Source organism: Cariama cristata, unplaced genomic scaffold (assembly GCF_000690535.1).
Source record: "Cariama cristata isolate BGI_N322 unplaced genomic scaffold, ASM69053v1 scaffold10882, whole genome shotgun sequence".
In the NCBI taxonomy this organism is placed as follows: domain Eukaryota; kingdom Metazoa; phylum Chordata; class Aves; order Cariamiformes; family Cariamidae; genus Cariama; species Cariama cristata.
In genome coordinates, this window is record NW_009605549.1 from 15,948 (window position 1) to 27,118 (window position 11,171).

Genomic DNA, 11,171 nt, shown 5'->3' on the forward strand with positions numbered 1-11,171 from the left:
TGAGCCCATGCTGTGGTGTTTTCCTCATGCTGCACAACGTCCTTGTCCTTCTGCCACTGCAGAACGATGATCTTAGTGTTTGGGAGAGCAACAGCTGAGTTCAAGGAAACACGCTCTGTTGAAAGATGCAGAGCAGCAATGAGATGAGACGCAGCATGACACAGGGATTGGCAGCTCATTTACTTTTACCTTGGCACACCAAGAAAGCTTCTTACAAAGGCTTTAAAAGCAGGATGGTCAGTCACAGACATCAGAAATGGGAGAGACTTCCCTCTTGGCACACATCCACCCCTCCAGGCCAGTGTGGGATGCGTCTAAGGGTTATTACATTCTGCTTGTCCAACCTCTGGTGAGTGAATCCTTCAGAAGCCATCCCACAGCCCAAAAAATCCATGTCAAGAGACATTCATCCCTAATTTTATATCCCTTTTATGTTAAAAAGCCTAGAATGAGAATGGCATTTCACACTCCTCTTCAGTTGCATCAACAGAATTGTGCTGCCTTCTCCGCAGCAAGAGGAGCACGCCTTCCTCCAAGGGGACATGAAACAGCATGGCTTTGTGGGCAAAACTGTTGTCCTTGCTGCAGCCAGTCCAAGGACAGACAGCTGCTCCTGACCTGTTTCACAGGGGTCTGCTGGTTTCTCAGGGGAGCGGAGCCAGATCCTGCCCGGGTGGCAGTGGGGCACCCAGGGAGGAGCAAGCACGTGTGCAGGAGAACCAGGGTGGCAGTCAGCAGGCATGGGTGTCCACACTGGAGCGGAGCTGTGGGCTCGCTGCTGGCAGGCGGCCCACAGCAGTGTCTGCCGTTTAGCACCCTTCCAATTCTCACTTCAGAGGATGTGATTTGATTAGGTTTCCACAGAGATCTGCACTGTGCATGAATTATTCAGTCAGCTTATTTTACTTTCCCAGGGGAACTGATGATGCTCCAGTCCTGAGCGGAGAAGCTGTTGCAGTTGTCAGTTCCCACTTCAGAGAGGGACACAGAGCCTGGCCGCCTGGCCAGGCGCAGCCAGAGGGACCTCCCTCAGTGGTCTACAAGATAGGTCTGGTAACTCCAGCTCAGCCTTTGGCTTGACTTGAGGAAGAGGCAGTAGGGAGTGGGTCAAGTTGAAGAATGGAAGTTATGGAGAGGAAGGAGATAGCAACCCCTTGCCTCTAAAGGCAAAAATACTGTTGCTTGATACTATGGCTGGGACTGGGGGGTTCCTGACTTCTGCTTTTGAGCTGTGCAAAGAATTGTTCCCAAGCCATGCCCTGCACCCTCACTTCAAGCAATGACATTGCCAAGTATTTCTGTTCTGCAATCCCAGAACCAGTGAAATATCCAGTGGTCCTGGGGCACATGTTGATTTTAAGGTAGGAGGGGAACTCTCTATAAAATCAACAGGTGTCTTGTACCCTCCAGATGGAGAATCACCAGTGGAAAATCTCTGCCCCTTACCTTCCAGAAGGGCCACACGTAGCTCGGCTTTTTGTTGATCATACACAAGGGAGTAGCGCAGCTCAGGGGCCTGGTTACAGCTGGCTGCCCTCTCGGGGTTCAGGTGCTCCGTGACACACACGTCCTTTACCACGCCTGGAACTGAAATAAGCCCTTTAGCAAGCAGGTCTTCACCTTCCAAGGAGAACAAAGCCACCCTGGCTTGGCTTGACTTTTCTAAACATCTCACTATTTCTGCACCTTGTATGCAGGAATATAATTTATGTTCCTTCTTCCTCCATCATCATATCTCCTTTTTGCTCTCACACTTTCAGCTCTTTCTACAGCACTTGGACAAGGCTTCTGCTCGCCAGCACCTTGTGCTCTAAGATGGTTCACACACTTGCTCTTTTACCTTGTGCCTAGGCCAAGGTGTCTAAACTACACTAATTACTTGTTCTATCGTTCTATATAGTTTTTAACTCGCATTGGTGAATTAAATCTCGTGTTCTTTGGAATGAGAATGTGAATCTGCTTTTGAGCTACTGTGCAACTCTGCATTAGTTCAGACCTCTCTAAACATTTTTTAATTTTAACAATAGTCTTTGTCAAGCAGAAGACATCTATTTCCATAGCGCTTGACCAGGTTGAAGATAATGAGCTTGGGAAGCTGTGAGGCAGTTTCTCCACACGTGATTTTGTAGTTGAGTATGTATTTCATACTGAAATAAAGAGAGTTGTGAGACTGAAAGGGAAGCCACAGCTTTTTGCCATCAAAAGCTGTTGTTATCTACAAGGTCAGTTCTGATTCACACAGAAAACAATAGTGGGATGAGCACATTTCCTTCTAAAAATCTCAGCCACAGTCCTGGCCAATTGCATGTGACACTGAAAGGAGAACACAACTATTCTTGCTTTATTTCAGCAACACTTGAGCTATGAAATCAGGCACAGCAGGAAGCAAACTTGCTTGTGCAGAGAGGCTCGTACACCAGCACACTTATATAAAGCTTTAGCCTACATGCAGCCATCAACCTTCAGCCTCTCCACCCTATAATCTTCTCCCTGACACCTAAGGATGTGGCTCAGACAGTCTCGTCCTCCAATGCAGCTGCTTCTCCTGGCAATTTCTTTTCTATACTCACAAGCCTCAGAGTGGAGGGCTAATGTACCGATCGTCCTCCCAGAAGGACAAAAATATAATCTCAAGCAATTTCAAAAAACTAAAAAGAGCTCTCTTAAAAACAAAAATCACAACAGATGGCATTGTGTCTCTGGCAAATCTTCAGGAAGGTTTTATTAATGTGGTAACCATAAGAGTCAATTATCCTGTTAAAAGACAGCTGTGAAGGTAAAAATCAGTATGGAAACAACACAGACACACTGCCAGATGTATATAATTAATACTGCATTTTTTCTCAGGCTCCAGGAATCTTATGTTCTAGGCTTTGGCATGCTACCCTTTGGGCTGGCTGGAAAACAAGAATTCTGTTTGGCAAAAATGTCTGAGGTGTCAGCCTTTGGTTTCACTGCACATTACAACAAGCCAAGACCATCTCACCAAACCAGTGGAAAAAAAAGCAGCAGAGAAAATAAAGTAGAAGCTTGAACCCCTGCTGCCGATGTCCTTGACAAGGACGGTTGCTCGACAGCAAGCATTTGTCCTGGAGGACATACTCTGCCTAGTTTTGGCCAGATATTTCACCCATACTTGGCAACTGTTTGCAGTAAAACTACACTAAATACAGGGTTTTCCACAAAATGTCTGCTTCCAGTGAGCCAGATTCTTCAACACAAAAGATGTTTAGGTAAAAAAAAAAATTTACAACCAGACATAACTACAGCTTTGTTATCTGAATGTCTTGATGAGCTCCAGGACTACTTTCTATTAAACACATGCATTGAAGACAGAGCACTTACAGTGCTCATGATAAGAGGGCGGAAAAGCACCCCACGTCTTCATTGTCACATTTATTTCTCTGACTACAATCACATTATACTCAGAAGTATTACAGATCTACACCCAGAGAAGCAATTGTTAGTCTGAAGACTAAATGCTCCTACCGTTTTGAGGGAGAACAAACAGCTCTTCGTTGACTTGTATCTTCATCCTGTTCTCATCCAAACCAGTATGTTTTCCAGTAGCTGGTTCTTCTGTTGTCTTCAGGGAGTACTGCGTGTAGTTAACAATTTCAGGTGAAGTTACTACTGGTTTGGGGCCATAAATGTTGGGAAACTTCAGCAGTGCTCGAGGCTGGACTGGCTCTGCAGTTTTCTTAACGTTGAACTGAAAATTAAAACCTTGTTTATTACTTTGCAGTAATTAGAGTAATTCTTCCAATTCTCTCCATGTTAGATGAGATGAGACAAGGGAGAAAAGACATGCCCCTGGTCATTCTTACCCTCATTGTTTCTTGGGTTGTAGAAACCACTGCCTGTCTGTCCAGAGATTTTCTTGCCAAAGCTGATACCCTTCTACCTGGTGTATGTCTTTTCAGATTTACTCCTCCACAGATGTTTGGTTGCAACAAGAAAGAGATATGTTCTTATTGTTTGCTTATTCCTCTGTTCCTGTACCCGTTAATCCTTCTTTCGGAAGTCTGTGTTTTCTCTTAGCACAGAAATCAACCATGAAGGTCATTTTGCTATGATTAAGGTATGGTATGTTTTACTCTGATGTTTGAAGTCAAATCCAAGATCAAGAGGCTATAGCCACCCACAGATTTCAGAACATTTTATGTGAATATGTAGTAAGCATTAGAAAGGCAAAGGCATGGATCATACAGTCACTTGGAGCAAGTATGACCGTGGTGTAATAAGACAAAGGAGAACTGCTTGAACAAATGAGCCCTGTAATGGCATACCAAGAGTAGCTGATTCAGTGGTCATCTCAGCCTCATGGGCTACCTCTTGTCTCTGTGGAGTAGAGCTGCACCTGACCCTCAGACACACATTTTCCCCTTAGTATACCAGGATTCAAATTTGAATTTATGTCTGAGTTTGTTCGTAACATTTCAATTCCTTGCTGAATTGTGAGCATGGAATGAGCAGAAGAACCTGAAAGACAGTGTAATGCTCAGGCAGTCGAAGCAAAGGTTGTCACAAAGGCATTACTGTTCTCCCAAAACAATGAAAAATATTTTAGTAGAATGGAACAATGTTCTTTTCCTTATGTCCCAAGAAAGAATCCTGTCTGCTCACAACTGAAATAATTCCTGATTAATTTTTATTTGGATTCATCAACGGGAAAGAACAAAAGATGACTAGCAAATGACCCTGACCCTTGCAACAGATTTTGTTAATGTTTCCAAAACATGAAAGACAAAAAGCAGAAGTAAAACTGCCATTTTGTTTGATTATTGTGCAGTGGGATTCTCTCCAACCCCGCTGCCTGCCAACCTATTCTGTGTTAAGTTTAGATCGAGGGTGAGCCAGAAAATGCTCATAATTGTAATTAAAGTTTTTCATTAGTCTCATTGTTTCCTATTAATAATGAATGTAGATGACGCCCTGAAGCACTTGTCTGCGTTGGGACTTTGTGATCCCAGTTCACACGTCCTGAGGGAGCATACCTATTCCTCAAGAAACAGAGCTAAAGAAAGAGAGCAGTCTTGGACTTTAGCTTTTTGGGCAAGCTCTGCTTATGGAGATCATAGCACTATGGTTCCGTGCACTTGGCAGTGGTAAAGAATTAGGTCAGCAACTCCATCTTCTCAAGGCAGCCAGTGTTTAGGAAGTCCACTCTGTAATATAGTGTTTTGTCTTGTCTAATTTTAAGGGCTCTGAAAGAGAAGCAGGTAGAGAAAGAAAGACTGTGTGCAGTCCCTACCTAGCATTCAGCTGAGTTTAGAAATTATGTAAGTCATACGGTGCAGGTCTGTAAGTCAGATCCCTCTCTTAGAGATGTGAGCCTCATCAGTCCTAAAATACATAGGAAATTTGAAGTTACCAAACCTTAAATGCAGTTTTCCATTCTTCTAAAATTAAAGCAGAGCAACCAAGCAAAACATGTTAGGAATCAGTAGACAACAGCTTGAGAAACCAGGTCGCTTTTGTTCTGCAAAGGCGTTACTTCTAATGTGCATACAGTGCCTGCCATGGTGGTCAGCCTCTGCTGTTCCTTCTCTCCTGACACTGCTGTATGAGGTTGCTGTCCTACCCGTCACTGACCATCACACCACAGCAGTCTGCCTGCATGGCTGTGTCCTGCTAGCACATGAAGCACTTTTGGGGATGAAGAACAGCATACAAATGTGAGGTATTGTTAGTACGATCTTTTCTTCCATTTGCTAAAAGCCAGACATTTAGCCAGGAAATCCATCAGCACACAGCAACAAAGAGCTCCACTGGGTCTAAATATTCCTCTTGTCTGTCTGCTCTGCAGAATTAGAGATGAGAGACATATGCAAGCACAGTGGGACTAGCCCACCCCCTCTTCCAACTGCATCTGCCTCTGTTTATTATTTTTGCTGCCAGCTCCGTTCCCAAGTGCTGTCTGCTAATCTAGTTACAAAGCGGTGCCCTATGGAAGTTCCCTTTGCAAATCAGCAGCAGTATCTTAAATAAAGAGATGAGCAGCAGAGTTCAGACAGTTCTGCATAAAATGCGTGAAAGCAAAGAAACCAAAAGTAGCAAGGAGGCTGCAAATGACCCTTCTGAGTCCCTGCCCAGTGTCACTCAAACAATGCACCAGGTTGTTGCTATTGCTGGATGCATTTAAGAATCTTCATTCTACACCCTGTGCTGAGACTTTGCAAATTTACAGTGGTTTTTAATTGTTCTGTAGATGTATCTTTGTGTTCGAACTCTTCCTCCTCACGTATGCAGGGCATGTCCCTGGGGAACCTACGTCTATAGGAAATACAAGCATCACTGTCATGGGAGACACGCCAAGTGAATAAAATGCAGTCCTGCTTCATCTTCTTTTGTCATCTCTGTTTATCAGAATCAGTGGCCCTGACAGGCTTCAATAATTAAGTATGTCAAGCACTGACTAGGACATACAGTGTACTAATGTAGTAGAAAAAAAGTCCCGACAGGACAATTTATAAACATGGACACAGATGATAAAACTTCACAAGCTCCGAACTCAATTTGAGATTCATTCCTGCAAGGTATATACACTGATTCTGAGTCAGTGACAGCATAGGAGAATGCATGTTCCTGGCAAGAAAACTATTTTAATTGGAAAGAATTGTTAAACATACGGAACATGCAAACTAAGAACATTCTGCACTTCTGTGACAGAATGTTCATTCAGCTGCTATAATTTGGCCAGATTTCTTTAAAAAAAAAAAAAAAACAAAACAAACAAAACACAAAACCAGTTGATGTAGAAATAATACCTCTAATTAGAAAGTCTACAATGCTAAAAGAATACAATCACTCAGGTAACAGTGCTATGCTGAGGGCAGGTTGAATAATTTGATCCTCTCTTGGTCAGATACTGGATTATGTTATGGCAAAACTTGATGAATATAGAAATATTGTGAGGACCATAACCTAATAACTGCTAGGTACTGGAGGCTTAATTGGACTTTACGGTGACTTAGTGCTTATTTCAGTCATGCGAGCGGGATGATACCCCGGAGGACAAACTCCAGGACACATTAACACTTTCCCAAGATATTTCCCAAAAGGTTATATAAAAGAAAAATATCCAGTCCAAGGATGGAGTTAAAGTAAAGATCTGAGAGGTTTCTGAGCTAGAAGATGACAACAACAAAAAGTCTGTTGTAGAAAGAGACCGATAGTAAAGCTATCTGTGGGTAGTGTTGTTCCAGACAACAGCTAGAAAAAATGCTATGCAAAGTGATATGACTGTCAAAGTTACACATTTCTCATTTATTTTAACATTAAACTTGGAAAATCTGAGCATTATTGTACATCCTTATATATACAGGAGTTGGCAAATCCCCTGTATGGGTTAGAAAAGACAAGAAAGGAGCCTGGAAAGGACATGACAAAACTATCAAACAGAATAGCAGGTGAAATTCATCCTAAGAAAATGCAAACAGGTACCGGGAGGTATTCACCATGCTCATGGATAAACGCTCAGAATTAGCAGCAATCTCTTGAGAGGTCCTAAGCTCCATGCAGATGTTCATCCATGGTCAGTGGAGGCATTCTCCCACCCCCCAGGAACCAGAAGCTCTGGTAATGCAATTCTAGGCATCTGCACCAGATCTTATAATACAATTAGTAGATTTGGTCATCTTTCCTCAGCATAAACTGCAATGGGAGCATGAGGATACCAGGGCTCTTTTCTAAGAGTCGTAACCAGAGAGAGACTGAATATGTAATTACAAACATTACAGAGAACTTTAATTAGGACTCCTGCTACACTCTTGAAGAATACAAAAAGAATAGGCAGCTCAGATAATTAAAAGGCAAACAAAGACTGTTATACAATGGATCACTGGCCTTTGGAATTGGCTGCTATGGCATAGCATTTGGTTGAATGGCTAGCTGAAGGTACGCACATACAAACATCAAGAGCAACAGCCAACAGGTAATACTTTCAGAGACTGACCAGTGCTATAGCTCATACTAAAGACCATAGTCAACCATGGAATTCAGTTAAACATTTCCCTTTGAAGGAGAGCTTCCCATTAATAAGTATATTAGAAGGATCCTATAATTCCCCTTCCTCTCTCTTGCACTGAGCTCAGGAGTAAATCAGGGGTTTTGGATTCTGACAAGAAAGAAAGACCACACAGGGATGCCTGACATTACCCATACTCCACATTGCTCTTATAGTAAGTGAAAAAGCAATTCGCAGTGTGATGAGATTGTCCAGTCATCATACTCTAGATTCTCACTTGCATCTTATTATCATTTCAATGCCTTGTTTTAACTTCACACATAATCAGTCCCCTCAGTTACAGGGGCAGGAGGAGGAGGGATGGTTTTCACAAGAAACCAGCTGTTGACAGGGAACTATCCTGCAGGAACCGTAAGATATCGTGAATAGAGTTAGAGAAATAGCTGCTATAGGAGATCCCAGCAGGAGTCATCTCCTCTTTACAATGCTGCATGCCACCTGGTAAAGTCCAGTCTTCTCTCCTCAGGAAATTATTTCCCTTGTGATCTAGCTTGACAGCCAAGCATCATTTCCAGTCCTCCTCCCCTCTTTTTGCCATTAGCAGCTTTCTCTTTGGCAATGTAGCAGCTGTCTCCTGCTCCGGTAATTCTGTGGGTCACCCAGCCCATCTCTGGTTTTCCCTCACTCCTCCTCCCATTAACATGTTGTTACATCCTGAACACAGTAAGCAGATAAACAGGCAGCATAAATCACATGCTGAGTAGCCTCACAGAGAAGTTGCATTCCCACCCTCTGCATTTAAAGAAAAATCACAGAGTAAATTAGAGACTGTGGCTTACTTGCTGGACTGGCTGAAGCACACTGGGCTTAGTATTTTCCGTGTTCTCCTCTTGGTCCTTTTCTGAGGGTCCTTTCCCAGGTTGCTTGCATTTGCAGAAGCAGGTGAGACCGCAGAGGGCAAGGATGCTAGTTGCAGTCCCTAAGGTAGCCCCCAGGGCTATAACTGGGGCAGATAAAACCATTGTCCTGCGCTGCACAGGAACAAAAAAAAGCACAGAAACCCTGTCACTCCTTCTCCTCCCTGGGGAGAGCAGCTCTCCCACATCCACTCTGATTTCTAGCCTGGCTTCATTCTCCTTGGAAGTCTGAAAACAATTCTCTTGTGCAGCAAAGGAAAGGGACCAATCTAGAGACAGAGATAAATCATCCCACCTTTGCTAGGCAACAAAGCTACCTTTCTATCCTGATGATGGAGTTTCTGCTCCAGGTCAGGTAGAGGAAATAGTGATTGTGGTGCCTGCAATCTCCATATAGCTGCAAACAGGCAGTTTTCATTGAAGCCTGTTCTCCAGCTCCACTGGGAAAAGTCTGATGTGTGATAGAGAGGAAAGACGTCAGCAGAAGGGGCTGGGCCTTGCTAGCTAACTCACAGAAAGTGCATCCAAATGTTTGATCAGCTCTCTAGCAATATTTCTGAGGGCTAGCCTGCTAATTTGCTCAAGAAGTTGAATTTTTCTGTCTTAAGGCAAAGAGAGTGATTGCCAAAAGGTGCTGGCTGGAGAAGCCCTGTTACGATAGCATTGAGCGATAGCACTGTAGTCAGAGTAAAGCCTGCCCGTAAGTCAGGCAAAACTTTCTCATTCTTCAGAGGCTGGGGAACAAACACATCCAAGAATTAAGCACTATCTCACATCTCACCAGCTTCCCCTCGAAGCGCAGGGTCTGAACCTTTTGGAGCTGTTTTCCGTAGCATCAGTGCAGAGCAGCGCTTCTATTTAAAAAGACAGCAGAAAATCCTATCAAACAAGACACACGGGCGCGTATGCTGCTTCCTCTGGGGAGGATGAGAGAGCAAACAACATATGTTAGATATTAGTCATACTGCTTACTACACCGGTGTCAGGCAGTGGGCTGGTACACTCCGTAGAAGAACCTACATGAATAGACCTGAAGGGCTACATGTCCGTCTTAGTTTTCTCCTGAGGTGACGGAGTGATTAACTTTCTCTGACTCATTTTTGCCTTTTTTCTCAGACTGCCCAACATGGGGAAGAGGAGAACAAATGCCGTCTTTCGATGTGTTTCTTGTGACACGTACTATTTTCCAGGTACTTCACAAGGAGTACTGGTGGCCAGAAGATGATTATAATTCTGGGTCACTATGTATCTGGGCCAGAGTGGAACTAGTAAGCAAGAAGCAAAATAGTCCTTATAAGGCTCAGGAAAAAATACCCAGTTCTACTGGGAGTTTCTTTGTCTTGCTATTTTGGAATACAGTTGATGCCTGTGGATCAGGAAAAAAATGAACTATGTACACAGAAATGTTTAGAAATTCATGGTTTTTGATCTTTTTGCAGCTCAGGTTTTGCTGTGGATTTTTCTTGACTTTTTTTTTTTTTGATGTTTCACATCTTACTCATGACAACTCACTCAGCTTTTGTTCCATTATAGATGACATTTTCACCTCCCTGGCAGAAAGCTTCCCTCATACATCCGACTCTTGCTTTAATTGTTAAAGATTCCTCTTTAACACTGCAGCATCCTTATGGATGCAGTGCACATTCTGTCATCTTGCCTTCTCCTCACCCTACCAGGCTTGTCAGACACGCATCTAGCCTCCCACTTCCAACCATCCTGACCTCCCATCAAGAAGAGAATCACAATAGACTCCTTAAGCAGAGACAATCACCCAAAGCCAATGGAAACTGGCCTTTCAGCTCAGCCCTCAGAAGGAAAACCTTGAGCTTACAGGAACATAAAAGTGGCCACACCAGGCTGGACCACTGGCACATCTTTTGCAATACAGAAGGAAAACCTTGAGCTTTCTCTTCTGCCTGTACAGGAACATAAAAGTGGCCACACTAGGCTGGACCACTGGCACATCTTTTGCAATGCTCAGTAGTGGGAAGAACATCACATAGAGGAGACTGAGAAATCTGATTAAACGCTCTCTTTGCTTCTTGCTCTTTGTGGCTTAGGAGCTTCCAAAGCCTTGAGCAGCATCCTTGTGCTTACCTGTGCTGATCTGAACTTTCTCTGCCAGAGGTACACCGTTGCAACCATTTTCTGACTTAGCTAACAACTTCTTCATTCAGCCCATAGTTGAACAGGTAACATCGTAACCATAGGACCACGAGATCTTACCTTGAATTTGAAGAATGTACCATATTGTTATGGATTTCCACCACTACTCAAGAGAAGTA

The 11,171-nt window shown here is 43.5% G+C and overlaps 1 protein-coding gene across 1 annotated transcript in view; it reads right to left on the reverse strand.

The window, feature by feature from the left end:
* Positions 1 to 8,991, reverse strand: part of SYT13 (synaptotagmin XIII) — a 14,536-nt gene extending 5,545 nt beyond the window's left edge. The window contains exons 1-3 of the mRNA XM_009696011.1: positions 8,809 to 8,991; positions 3,490 to 3,712; positions 1,447 to 1,581 (exon numbers count right to left, since the gene is read on the reverse strand). Coding sequence (XP_009694313.1) covers positions 1,447 to 1,581; positions 3,490 to 3,712; positions 8,809 to 8,991 — 541 coding nt within the window. The remainder of the gene's footprint in view (positions 1 to 1,446; positions 1,582 to 3,489; positions 3,713 to 8,808) is intronic.
* Positions 8,992 to 11,171: the final 2,180 nt, after the last annotated feature.